The sequence below is a fragment of the Lipophrys pholis genome (genome assembly GCF_963383615.2).
Source record: "Lipophrys pholis genome assembly, chromosome: 9".
NCBI classification, from domain to species: Eukaryota; Metazoa; Chordata; class Actinopteri; order Blenniiformes; family Blenniidae; genus Lipophrys; species Lipophrys pholis.
In genome coordinates, this window is record NC_137639.1 from 5,268,123 (window position 1) to 5,282,881 (window position 14,759).

At 41.7% G+C, this 14,759-nt stretch overlaps 1 protein-coding gene across 2 annotated transcripts in view; it reads right to left on the reverse strand.

Moving 5' to 3' along the window:
• Positions 1-8,040, reverse strand: part of nipal2 (NIPA like domain containing 2) — a 45,240-nt gene extending 37,200 nt beyond the window's left edge. Inside the window, exon 1 of one of the 2 annotated variants that reach the window (XM_080472203.1) lies at positions 7,796-8,040. In XM_080472203.1, coding sequence (XP_080328329.1) covers positions 7,796-7,897 — 102 coding nt within the window. In that variant the 5' untranslated portion in view covers positions 7,898-8,040. The remainder of the gene's footprint in view (positions 1-7,795) is intronic. The other variant, XM_080472202.1, reaches the window with a different exon arrangement.
• Between the last annotated feature and the right edge of the window lie 6,719 nt (positions 8,041-14,759).

A 14,759-nucleotide genomic window follows, 5' to 3' on the forward strand; every position in this document is an offset into this window, starting at 1 on the left:
AGAGAGAGAGAGAGAGAGAGAGAGAGAGAGAGAGAGAGTGGAAGCAGTGGAGAGAGTGATAAAGAGTTTTCCTTTTCACAGGAAGAGCAAACAAAGCCACGCCGGTAACACTGGGAGTGCCGCTGGCTTGTCGGCTGACTTAGCAAACATTACGTCCTTTAGAGAAAATTGACGGGAGACTTCATAACAACCAGGCTGGTCCACTGTACAAGCTTTATCTCATTCCCCCTTTGAGGAAAAGATATTAAGCTTCTCCTTCAAAATAATATTCTCCTAAATTCTCATAATCTGTGTGTGTGTGTGTGTGTGTGTGTGTGCGTGCGTGCGTGCGTGCGTGCGTGCGTGCGTGCGTGCGTGCGTGCGTGCGTGCGTGCGTGCGTGCGTGCGTGTGTGTGTGTGTGTGTGTGTGTGTGTGTGTGTGTGTGTGTGTGTGTGTGTGCATCACAAAGTTTTATTATCTGAAATATGGAAAGTAACAAACTTAAGCTACTGACTCTGGTGTTTGATCATTTATTATCTTTCTGCATGTAGAAATAGTTTATAAATTGTTGTAACTATGGTTTTCCTGTTACATTCGATGTTTAACTTGACTATTTTTACATAATTGAGGTATTATTTTTGACTTTTTGGTGGTAGATCTTTCCGTCGTTTAATAGGTTAAACATCACAGCATCTGGATGAATCGATGAGTCCACATTGTGTGTGTCTACTGGAGGTTTTCTAATCAATGCTGTTCATGTCACTTTTATTCAACTACATCGCTTATTATCTGAGTATATTGTATAAACTATATCCTTAGGTAAGTATAGGAGGAAATGACACCATATGTCTGTAGGATTCAATATTTTCTCTATAAATGTGTTTCGTTCTTTATGCACCTACAAAGACACTAAAGCAGTAAATATCATTGTGATAAATAATAAATAGCTGTACTTATCTTAAATGGGAGAAAGAAAACCACACAAACTGCTTCATCTGAAACCGTTTTTTTATTATCCAAGACTGAGCTACGGAGCAATACTGCTTCTCCATTATCCCACAGGATTACATTTTCACAACTGACATACCAAACAGGCTTTCAAGGCCAGCTCGGACTCACTGGGATTGATATTGATTGGATTGATACTAATAGTTCTTCTTCCATCAGTCTTCTGTATCATTTTATCCTGTTCATGGTTAACAGCTGGAGCTGAGTACACACCGACACACAGAGTCACACACACTCATATCCACGAGGTTTAGGGTCAGTCATCCACTAATCCATGTTTTTTAGACTGAAAGGACACCGGAGCACCCAGGAACCCATGCACGCACCCCGCGACCCTGGACGGGAGAAGGTGGTGTAGAAGATGGATGGATGGATGTTTTTTGTGACTTAAAACCCCAAAACAATACTTATTTTTAAAAACACAGGAGCAGAAAGTAGAATACTCAAAAATGTAATTATGAGGAAGCTTTCGGGAAAACATCTAGTTCTCCAATCACTTCATCCAGGGTTGGACAAATCCAGCTGTTTCATGGCCGAATGTTCATTCGCGGCTTCGGCTTTTACAGCGTTTGTTCAGGCCGGCCTCAGGAGGAAGCTGCTAATGCTCCAGCTTTGCTTTAGCTCCGTCAAAGTGTAATTAGTTTGTTACAGAGGAGGGATTTAGCTGCACAAAATGTCACCGGAGGACAAACGACACTGAAGAACTGACAGATTAACAAGCTCACGACACAATGACGCACACTGTGAATAAACACGGGCCGGCCTTTCAACTCACCTCAAATTAACACGTCGTCTTTAAGTGAATTCAAGAAAAGAGTTTGGGAGATAAACTTGATCAAAAAGCTACTATTTCACACGAGCCTATTTCACCAAACTCATTCTGGAAACTGTGATGCCTCTTGCAAAACAAATTCCAAAAAGGTTGGGACATTCTGTTGGATGAGAATAAAAACAGAAAATCTCAGAAGCTTATTTTCTAACCCAAAATCTGAGATGGTCCTCGACAGGCGTGCTCAATGCAAATTACCTTTTTTGTCATTTTTAAAGGAAGCTCCTCAACTTTCTTAACAATTAATATACTAATGACAATCATTAGCAATGAAGCAATTTCAAAAATCTGTTTTAACAAGAACACAACTTGATCTGTTATCAGGCGGTTAGACACGTATAGTTTTTGTACCCTACAGACGTTTGTGACTCTCAGTCCTGTGCAGAACTAACCGCAGATCTGTATCTTTGAAATCCAATTTTATCCGTTAGATTGGATTCATTTTGTTTTCTAAATGTCAAAGACAAAGTCAATTTCAGCTTGTGGTATATAACAAACAAGAGCAATCAGAGATTTCTGACATGGACACAGGAAATGATGCACATTCAGCTGCCTTTATTCATTTATTTAGCTTGGTGATCTATTGCAAAAAGAAGATGTTCTATTGTAACAATTATGATCCAGACCAAAATTAAATGGGTTCTTCCTTGTTAACAGACAGACAGAAACAGACAAATAAACACGGATGATTTTAAAACCTCCTTGGCAGAGGTAATAATAAGACGAGACCAGGGGTGTCAAACATAAGGCCTGTGGGCCAAAACCAACAAACAAGAGGCTCCAATCTGGTCAAACCACCAAGCAACATTTTCAAAGAAAACATTGACTTTTTTTACAAGCTTTAGGAGTAGTGGACACAACCCAACACTAAGACCCAAGCTGCGATATGAGTGATGCTGCCATGAAAGTGAGCCACCCGGTTGCTATCAAAGAGCCTCAGAGCCGCGCTGTCAGGGTGAGTTTATAAAAACATGCATAATAAAACAGCTGTAAGTGTTTGGGGACATTTCATTGTATTTTGCACCAGAGGGTTTCATTGAAATTGGCTTTATGTTGAGATTGAAGTCATTTTCTGGAGTAACTGATTGGTTTAGTGAAAATATAGACATCTTCATCACATAGACTCTGCGCCAGAACAATGACAAAATTGAAAGTTTAAATGTAAAGGTTATTATGGCACTATTTCATCGGTCAAGATGAAAGTTCGCTGAAATAAAATGTGCTGAACAAAACTGTACAAGAGATCCTGAATGCAAACAAACATCAACACACAAATAAGCATTTTGTTTTTGTACCTTTTACCTGAAACCTAATTTAAATTCTGATTACAACCTTAATCCTGCGGCCAAGATCTGACGATGTGAGGAGTTTCATTGTTCTTGCAACAAGTAATTTTCCCGGTGCTCGCAGTTGGACGAAGGGAAAATAGAATCGCTGGGTCAGAGCGGAGCAGCAGAACTACGTCCCCATTTAAAAACCACATTGAGCTGCCTGCAAGTGCAAGTCTGAACCTCAGGATGAATGATTGTGAGGGCTGATGAAGAGACTGACAGTCCTCCTCCTCCTTCTGCTACACCTCCTGCTGCTCCTCCTCCTCCTCCTGCTGCTCCTCCTGCTGCTGCTGCTCCTCCTCCTCCTCCTCCCCCTCCTCACGCTGACCAACAATCAGACATATGTAAAGACAGTGTGACCCTTTGTACCAGCTGACAATGCTCGACTGTCCCTCCCCAGAATGGGCTGATCTCTGGGTGAAGCCCTTCGAGGTGACGGTTTGAGAGGAGAGTCAGATTAGAGACAAAGTTTGGTGAGAAATACACAGAAAGATGGATGGAGTTATGTGGTTACTTACTTTTGACACACAGGCTTTACCAAATGAACCCGCAACCCTTCAACATATGTGACATACAGAACCCCAGTGATAAACTACTGGTCAACCATATAACTGAAATGGCCAGATTGTCTGGAAAAGAAAAGTCAGAAATTACAATTAAATAATATATATTATATATTTACGTGCCATTTAGGCCCGAGTGTACTTACTGAACCCCATCACTCCTAAGTGGGGGATAGGGCATCCACAAAAATACGCCACTCCAAATGATTTTGAGCTAATCTGGCGATCTCTTGCCAGTCTGACCCAGCTTGACACAAAGAGTCTAGTACTCCTGACACGGTCCCCCATGCCAAACGGGTCGAGGGATAGAGACCAGATAAAGAGTGATCCCCTGGTCCTCCAGGTCGGGGGTTGGCCTTCATAAAACCTCCACAGAGAATGCAACAAAATTACTCCTGGGAGAAGCAGGAGAAGTCCAAACCAGAAGTAGCAAGACACGGAGTGGCCAAACCTGCACAGCTGCTACGTCTATACCTCCGCTTAAGCCCAGGAGCACCAGTAGACTTGATACATGGAACATGAGGACTAAGTACTACCCTGGAAAAAAACCACCAAATTGCAGGTCCGACTGGAAAATACCTCAAAATCCACGGTCATTACTACACCAACAGTTTTATTTTGTCCTTCAATATGAAAGTAGAAAAGACCATAGTCTCTGTGAACCATGAATTTTTAAAAACTGTAATTGAAATGCAAGTTCTGTGCTCAGTGCATACCGCCATGTGTCTGTACGTCTAAAGCAAGGGAATCGCCTTTTCCCAGTAGATTTTCCAAACAGGTGTTGTACACCCAGAGCAGCACGGGAAGTCTTTTCTCACTCCCGTGATGACCATCGCTGTTTGGACTGGGACTACATCAGCTCTCATGTGCAGCATGAAGACAGTTTATCCCAGCTGCCTCGGGCGGACTTGAAAACTTCAATCTGTAAGGATTTTTAGCTGGATGGTCCCAATTATCAACATCAGTGTGGTTGAACTGCAGTGGTGTGTAATGTCTCGTCACCATCGTCAGGACGGCATCTGCACCACTTTCCCTCTTGCCAATGCACGTGACTCCAAACCATATCGTTGTTTTAAACTTCATTTTACCTTATAAGGAGCAAAGTAAAGCAGGAGATCTGAAGTTTCTAAATACATTATTGTCTTAGAAATCAGTTCAGTCTAATAGAACTGTGTGAAAATGAATGATTTTGACAGGGAAGCCCGTCCATCCACCCATCTTCTATACCGCTTATATACAGTTCAGGCGAGAGTACTAACCGCGACACCACCATGCAACCCTGGGAATCCCAGCGATACCAATGTATTTGTGTTTTCAAACAGCACTAATTACATCAGAAACAGAAAACATAACATGGCAATAAAATGACTGACACAGTCATATCAAATTGGAAGGATTGAATAAAGCCCATGTAGGATAATATTACTCTTCAGGGATGTTGGTTACCTAATGTCAGTGGAAAATAGAAGCCTGTAAATCAACAGTGACAAAACAGAATAATAGAATTGTACTAAGCCCGTCCTTCATCAAGGTCGAAACGCTGGCCGATACACAGAAACAACATCATGGAGGGACAAATGTGACGAACTGAAGAGGTTGGAGTGATTAACAGGTAAGACAGTGTCATAATAAAATTTGCAATTAAAATATCAAGTTTTCTTTGTTGTCACTGCTACTCTTCAAAAACCTGTTCAAAACAATTTGCTGGGTGGTTTGTCGAGCTGAATGTGGCCCACAGGCTATATGTTTGATGCCTTTGTTTTAACCCTTGTTTGGTTGCTATGTGACATGATAAATCCTCCACTCAGGGTTTCAGTGCTGCTCATGAAACAGTTCAGATACCATTGGGACATTTGCATGCAACACACCTACAGGAAGAACAAAATCGTACCCGAATTCAAGTAGATATCAGATGTTTTTCTGTGTATCAGTCCCCTTTTTAACTGCCTTCCATTATAAACTGTAGTGTTTAGTGGTGCACTTTTACTTTAATCCAATGCTAACAAATTTAACCTGTGTTCTATAGAAAAAGACTTAATTACACACTACAATGAAAACCTGTACCATTTAGCTTCAGCTGCTCAAGCTCCCACTTTGTCTGTCAGCCCACCCCCGCTTTCAAATAGAAGTACCTCTACGTACAGCTAAGTCAACTGTTTGCACGCAGTCCCACAGCCAGTTGTCTCCTGCGACACAAGGACTGCTACTTTAGAGTTCTCATCTTGCATTTGCACCAGCCAACTAACACTCTCCAAACTTTGACTCACTTCTGTTGCAACAACTTTCCCCAGTGGCATATTTTCAGCCTGGGATTGCGGTTGAAGTGCGAGACAGACTGATATTGTCCCCTGGATGTGGGGATGTTCTCAGGATGGTGGGTAGCTTTGGACGAAGAGGGAGCCGGGAGCATTAGCCAGCTGCTCAGGACTCTCACAGTAGATCTATTCTCTCGCAGCCCACCGATGGGCCATTACTCATTACTCACGCCTCTCAATCCTCCTCTGCCTCTCTCTCTGTGGTCCCTGTTGGTAATGTCACACAGCGGAGACACGGGGGAAAAGACAGAGCGGAACACAGTGACGGGGGAAAATGAGCACGAGGAGAATGTGCGTGTGTGTGTGTGTGTGTGTGTGTGTGTGTGTGTGTGTGTGTGTGTGTGTGTGTGTGTGTGTGTGTGTGTGTGTGTGTGTGTGTGTGTGTGTGTGTGTGTGTAGAAGAGTGGGAAGGCAGAGGACCGACACACAGAATACACAGTGCACACACAGTGAGAGCTTCACTTTACTATGAAGGAAAAGTGTGCACACTCTAAATACTCAACCAATGGACAGATTATTGCAGCCTTCTTGACAAAGTTTAAATTTCTAAGGAAAGAAAAGCTTCTGGGGGAAATGACTTGATCATGATCACACGAGAACATAGTTGTGACCGGTGCCAGCATCAGTAGATCTCAGCTCCATCACCATCCACACTGACGGCTCCGTACCATAAAAGCTGTCATGTTTTTATATCGGGGCGGAAATCCAACTTCATCTCCTCCTTGAATTTGTGTGTGTGTGTGTGTGTGTGTGGGGGGGGGGGGGGGGGGGACTATCTGAATGAATGTGTATATGGGTATGAATGTAAAGCAATTCAATGCATAGATAAATAGACAGATGGATGGATGGATGGATGGATGGATGGATGGATGGATGGATAGACAGACAGACAGACAGACAGACAGACAGACAGACAGACAGACAGACAGACAGACAGACAGACAGACAGACAGACAGACTTCTATTAAGCTGCTGGAACTCAAATTTCCCTGACGGAGTGATCCCAAGGCATAAATAAAGCAAACTCTAAAGTCTAGACAGACAGACAGACAGACAGATAGAAATAAAACTACATACATAGAATTCAGGAAGCAAGGTAATTATAAAATGTGTATATGCATGCATGTATATCAGTATGTATTTTTAGATAGGTGTGCGTATACTTGGATACAGGTTATTTATTTTGTGTAAATGTATTTTCATAAATATGTAAGTATTTATTTATTTACATTATTTACAGGGTGTTTATACATGTATGTGTGTATGCATATATGTGTGCACGTGTGTAAGATAGATAGATAGATAGATAGATAGATAGATAGATAGATAGATAGATAGATAGATAGATAGATAGATAGATAGATAGATAGATGGATAGATAGATAGATGGATAGATAGATAGATTTCTGTATAAGCTTACGTCTGGAATAAATAAATAATAATAAAAAATGCTAATTTCAGTTAGAGGAAGAGTTAAAGTTACTAAAAGTGAAATTTAATAGAGAATCGAGCTTTTCTATTATATCTACAGCAAACGGCTACAACAGCTTCGGCATGTCGAGAAACTCGAGCAGGAAGAACAACCAACAGACATGTGGTAAATAAATAAGAAAAATAAACTTTGGGGAAGAATGCAAAAACGTACAAAACAAGTGGAAACTAGTGATAAAACTGTTTAAACTGGTTTGTTTTATTCTGCCATGCTTTAATAAATACTTCCCCATCACTGGACCCCTGTCTGTGGAGGAGAACCGGAGAACCGGACGTACCTGCAGCGGGTTCTCCAGGATCTCTGCGCGGTACGCCTGAGCCTGAGCCGAGGTCACCGGAGGAGCCGCATGTGTGGAACTTCTGTTCGCCATGTTTTCCATATCATGCAAACAAAGAAATCGTCTTATTATATCGCAGCTCCCACTCGCGTCTCATGTCTGTCCGCCGCGTGTTCGCCTCATCCCGTCCGTGCGTCCCACGCGCGCCGCTGTCACTGTCTCCAGAGGAAACTCAAGCCGCGTCTTTGTTGTGAACCCGGATCCGCACTTAGTGGCGGCTTCACGTACAATCGGAAAAGTTTACCTCGTTACAAGTAAAGTGATAAAACCACATTTTAAAACTCCTCATGACAATGATTTTTCCTATAAAACTATTTAAATCTATATTGAATTACATTTTATTAAGCAAAACTATAGTCTTTTTTTAATTTACATTCTGTCGTTTACAATATCACGAGGTGCCTTGAAGTAAGCACGGGAACAGGTGCTGTTCCTGATGGGAATGTACAACGCGCGCTTACTGGGCGCAAGGTGCGCAAATCCTTAACTTTGATCCAAAACGACACTTTGATGTTACATTTATTTATTTGATGCGTGAAATACATGGACTGACCAGAAATCTGTCTGTTGAAATGCTGGAGTCACATCATCAGGATCAGATTCCCCCATGAAGAGTGATTCACTTTTAGATTATGTCAAAAGGCCAGAGGAAACCGCCTCTGAAGCACAGGATAATGCCGGGCCTTTCTGCGTGGAGTCTGCATGTTCTCCCCGTGATTATACGCTTTCAGCGCGCGTGTTTGTTTCTCCACTCGCACTCGCTCGATCTTCCAACCGCGCCCGATCTGTGAACGTCTCCAAAAATAATCCTTCATTTACATGGATGGCGGCAGAGTTAATTATCACACACAGATCTCATGCAAACACACGCTGCAGGTAATGTTGCTCATTGAAGACAGAGCAGATGGCCTCATGCCAGCAGAGGAACGTCGAAAGATCCAACAGAGCCATGCCTACCAGCGCTTCTGCAAACAAAATGTGTCTGCAACCACAAACAATATTAAACTTTACAAATTAAGGAAACACAGCTTACAAAGTCTTAAAAGTTTTATTGTTCAGACCACCTGGCTTATTTTGCAGTTCACACATTTAAGAACCATATTTAAGAGTTTTTTTGTCGTTTTTTTTGTTTTTAAATTAAAATCAGTTTTAGCCATTTTGCTTGTTTTAGTATGTTTCATCATATCAGCATACATAAGATTGAAATATAATTTTTTACAGTTTAGATATTTTATCCACAGTGTTTAGCTGTAGTAGATGAAATTAATTGCCGTTTTAGATTTTTCTCCTAAACTAATGTGAATTATTCTTCTTTAGCTTAAAAAACAATAATTTTGGTAACTAAATATTTTTCACCTGTTCAATAAGCTGGCAATCAGGTGACATGGTGGGATGTGACTTATTTTAGTCAAAGATCTACTGAACTATAACTCAGTTTCCCATTTGGCACCTCAAACTGAAGCCTATCAAAAGATTGTGTGCTGTGCATTAACATTAATACAGAGATTCATATTTCTACTGTATCATGTGAAGGCTTCATGGAGCCTCAACAGAGTGGCTAAAAAGCTGCATGTGGCTCCAGGGCTGGGTTGTAAACCTTCAGTTTAGGTCATGGGGTCTCCAGGTGCTGTTAAACATGGAGTCACCTGCTGGGCAAATTTACAACAGCAGAAAGAAAAGTAATTATGAGACTCACAGATAAACAGACAATATGTCTGATTCAAAGGAGCCGCATGACGTTCCACTTGTTGGACTGGAACCGTTCCCACCCACAGACAACAGGTGTGTCATTGTGTACACATTTGCAAAATGAATCTCATCAGCAACTGAAAAGAGAGAAGATAAATAGATAACCACAACAAACAATGATACAGATCAGCTCTGGCACATCATAAGAACAGGATCTGGACTCCGTCCAGCTGTGGATAGGTCCCAGTCAAAGGAATGAGACTTCACTTTTGTGTTGTCTTTTGTGGAATCTCACTGGTCCCGACTCCGTTCTGTGGTTGGCAGAATGGGGAGAGCGTGTTTGTTCTGCCGAGTGGTGGTGTTCTCAGCATAAACAGAATTGTCTCATCCAGATGGGGAGAATGCAGTCTTTCAAGTAAAAAAATAAAAATAAAAAAAACTTTTACAAAACAGCATGTATGCATAAACAAATACTGTGATATTTATTTACTATAGCTGATTTTTCATACTACAACTATGAAGTGACCAGCAAAGTGACGAGTTGTCCATCAAAGGAAATATCATCAGTGTAGCCGGTTGGCTGCAGTCCCTTTATGATGCAAATCAAATCTACAGAAGGTTGACGATCCACGTGTCTGTTGATCAGTTTGCTTTGCACTATGTTGAGGATCCTGATGTTGAAGGAAACATGATGCTACACACTCCAGCAAGACATCTAGAGTTCCAAATAATCCTCTTTGCTTTCAGGACAAATCACATCTTTGAGTGGAACGTGTGATACACATCTCAAATCACAGACACTTTCATATATGGAGGATCTTCCATCCTGGAGGATGAACCGTCAGCCTCTCCTGTGGGCTCATGCAACGCACCGCTGAATCAAACACACACCTCCGGCTTTACAAGTAAACGTATGGGAGAAGTCGTTCCTTGTTCCCATGGAAACACGATGACCTCCGCACAACATTCAAACAGTCAGACCTCCAACTTTAAATTCCTCAGCTTCACTATAAGTATCGATTCCTACTTTTGTTATTATCTGGGGCTTCGTCTTCAAGTGTACTGAACATACCGTATATGTATGCTACACAGCAACTGGGGAAAGTCACTGCTATTTTCTTCAGATTTAAAACTCACACTCTTTGCAGGCGTAAACTTCATTCATCTTCTATACATGTTTCTTGCAAAGAGGGCATTTGACCCAACTCAATCCATTCAAAGTTTATTATCATGTACACATCAGAAAAACATGTTTCCCCTGTACAATAAAATTCTGTCTCTGCTGTCCGCACAGAATGCCAGCAGTGTATGATGGGTAATACATAAGAGTACATGAAGGGAAATGGTGCACAGAGGGCAGTGGCGTCCTGGTGATCCTCTCAGTAGGCTTCACCATTAGGCTTCTCCAGCTGTAGAAGGATGATGTCGAACATGGAGGAGATACTGGAGGTAATCTCAGTCAAGAGAACGCTCACCATGACACCACTATTTGTGCGAATTATGGACTCAGTGTTGTGTAACTGATTTTAAAAGTAGAATACAACCCGTTAGAGCATTCAAACTTCCAAGTTAAATCACTGAAACTAAAAGTGCTTTACACAGTGAGTCACTGTAAGACACCATTAACAAGCCTTGTCTCTCTGATCAATGAAGATTTCTCTGTGAAGTTTTCTGAGTGTTTGAGGATGTTTTGTGTCTCTTTGTAGCATTACTCAAAATGTGCTGGTTGTTTCTTTGATTGTTTGACAAGAAATGTAAGTCACTTCATGCATAAATTATAATCTCACGAATCGTTAATCTATAACCTTCGATCGTTACTCTCAGGGACATCGGGTCGTCTTCATTCGTCCAGAGGATCCTGTGAGAACAGGTTTTATCATTTTGATTTTGAAACAACTAGGTGTTGAAAATGGGTCAGTAGTGTTTCCCAGTGAGTGGAGTTCTCGTCAGAGGAGAGAGGACAGTGAGTGAGACTTACAGATCTGGAGCACAGTGATTGAACGTGAAGGATGCAGTGGACCTGCTCACCGGAGTCAAAACCAGAGGAAGCTGGAAACACAAATAGAGTGCCAGGAGCTACAGTAGATATTGCAGGGCTGGATCTTATTGTACCAATTACAGTCTAGAACTGTGTCTGGATTTATATTTAGATGTTGACATCACAGCTACTTTGTGTCATCATGGAAATTTGCTTGAACTCCAGCCGGAGGGACTCAGTCTCAATACATTGTTAACGTGTATAATTACTGCTCTCATGCTCAGAATATCCTTGCTGGTTGTTGCAGCATCACCGTCTCCAGCTTCCATCTGTATTCATCCTGATGCCTCTCTGTCTGCTCTCTGTCCTCCGTCAGCCGGCTCTCAGCCGACCGTAGTAATCAGGACCCATTTGATGTGATTACCGTGGCGTGAAGCGAAAGCGGGAAGACGACTGAAAGCGCACTTTATTTCACGTGTCGGGAGAACACGACTAAATAGATTCCCACTCTTTCTTTTTGGCTGTTTCCATAAATCTCTAGGGAGAAGGCCGGTTTTTCATGCAGGGCTCTCAGGGAGGCTTTGAATGGCAGCTTTTGTCATGGACGGCGAGCCGTGGCATTTCTCCCCGCCGCTGCTGGAGTCTCCCGGGGGGGGGGCTTCAGATGACGCTCTGGTGTTTCCAGTCATGGCCGAGGTCAAAGTGTTGCTGAACCTTCACCTCCGTGCAGAGGCGCCGCAACGGGGTAGGCAACACAGGCAATTGCCTCAGGCCCCAAGCTGAAGGGGGCCCCGAGGGACGGCTGACATCAGTCAATTTCAATGACAAAATAATGTAACTGCTTTGAGATACTGCAACGACAGCACATCGGAAATCCCTTTCCTAGTAGTCACTGGCTAGGTGTGAGTAGGGGGCCCCCCGACAGACGGCAGGTATCAGCGACACAACTTGAAACCCCCAGGACATGTTACAATGCCACATTGGGAATCTCCCTAATGGGGCCCCACTACTACCCTGCATCAAGGTGGAGACCTTGTTGTCAAACACACTGAAAAAATGAAGCGGACAAATCCCTCCTGAGGTCACATGAAAAGAAAAGAAAAAACAAGAAGAGGATGAAAAGAAGAAACGTGATTGTGGTAAGTGAGAGTGTGTAAGCTGTGTGTGTTACATTATTAAAACGTTAGTCCCAGTTAGTCCCAGACACTTTGTCCTAAACTCCCAGTCATCCACCAAGAAGCAGAAAAGTTAACTGCACATTTAAGTCCATGTAAAGTGAATTCAGCCATTTTCTTCTAAACACATTCATAAAGTGTGTATGTATATATATATGTATATATTTGACAGTATAGTTAACAACACACTTCTTTGGTATGACACACTATGACACACTTAGAGCACATATTTATTCTTACTTTACACCAATCAACACCAACAGCTTTATCTAAGGAGTATTCCAGCATTGCTTACACAGTATGTCATAAGTCTTGTGTACATACATTCATAGCCACACAATAAGTTAGTCCTTTGCTGACAATGATATTTTCTCCCAGAATAAAGTATTTGTTGTCAAATGCTAAAACTAATACCAGCATCAATGCTGCTGTCAGATTAGTCTGGACTGTGGCTAATTTGTATTTAGAATTGAACGACAATATAGTAATATATCCATACATTTTCTGCTATAGCCTAAATGTTACATTGAATAAAATGTTAACATGAAGTATTAAAGATGTTACTGCAAATGAATGTTCATCAAGCATTCCATACGTATCTCAAATGTTGAGTATTTGTGTTGTTCTTTTTTTGCTTGGTTGCATTTTTATCGTACTTGAAATGTTGCACATTTCAGTTCAGTTTGTTTTTCTGGCATTTATATATTGTGTGTAAAGTTTGCATTCAGCGTAGATAGTTATGTTATTTATTATATATTTTATATGTTAATTATTTAATAAAGTATTTCTTTACTAATCTGTCGTGCTGGACTTTATTCATCATCATTCTGGGGCCGGGAGGCCCCAAAGTCCTTCTTGCCTCGGGCCCCCAGGAGGCCTAGAAACGTCCCTGCCCTCATGCAGAAGTGAGACCAGGAAATGTAAGGGGAGAATATAGGATATATGTGCTGAGAGAGTCGGAAATAAAGCAGAGGAAGGAGAGAGAGAGAGAGAGAGAGAGCTAAAGGCAGCTAAGCAAAAGATAGGGAGTTGCAGATTTAGTCAACACAAAAAACTCCTACACACTCTCACTTGCGCCTGCACCTCCGGCTTTGATAGGAAGAAGAGAACGAGATAACAGCGTCCATATTCTTCTTCTACATCTGTTCCTCTCTCATTCAGCCTTCTCCATACAATCTGCATGTCCTTCACGGTAACCCAGCCATTAAACATCTGTAAAAAAAAATTACTAGGGAGAAATGAACTTGACCAAATCATAACTTTTTCTAAACCTTGGGAGTGAAAATGAAAGCTTGTTCAGGGCCCGAGGATCAGAAACTCTGTTAGTGATTGTTCTCTTGAGACATCAGAGCAGTTTCTCCTTCTTAAGCTCTCATCTCTGTGTCCCTGTTTCACTTCAAGCATTTCAAATGGTCTAAGAAGCTTATCTAAAAATGTTTGGAATCAATTAGTTCTTGACCCAACTCATACATCAGATTTAATTGTTCCGCTGATTACAAATACGGCAGATTATTTCCATTGATTTCAGGGCGGCGGGATAAAACCGTTTTAATACTGAGAACATTTCATTTCCTTTTTCGACTATTCAGCTGAGACACAACAATAAAGCTGTCCGTTATTTTATGATCAAATTTATAGAGGAGTTCTGCTGAAGTAAATGTATGAGATGTGAATGACAGACTGCTGAGAGTGTGCACAATCTCAAACCTGCCAATTGAAAGTGTAGGAAGTATTTTCTTGAGATCAAATTTGTCAGAGATGTTGCTCCTTCTGACCAGTCAGGACGGGAAATCCCGCTTCCAAATGAAGGATTTCTAAAAGAAAACAGCTTTATTACACATTTCTCTTTTTTTTTCCCAGTGGAGGAAAGTACCTACGTACATTTAATCTTCTATTGTTGATGACTTAGACGTTTATATTTCATTTTTCCTTTACTTCTCTATGTGATGGCCCTGAGCCACGTTATAGCATTTATTGTGTTGGCCTGCCTCTGCTTCCCTCCTTGGGCACTAATCCTCAGCTTCTTCCTTCTCTTTGACGGATTTATCTGCATGGGAAGCTG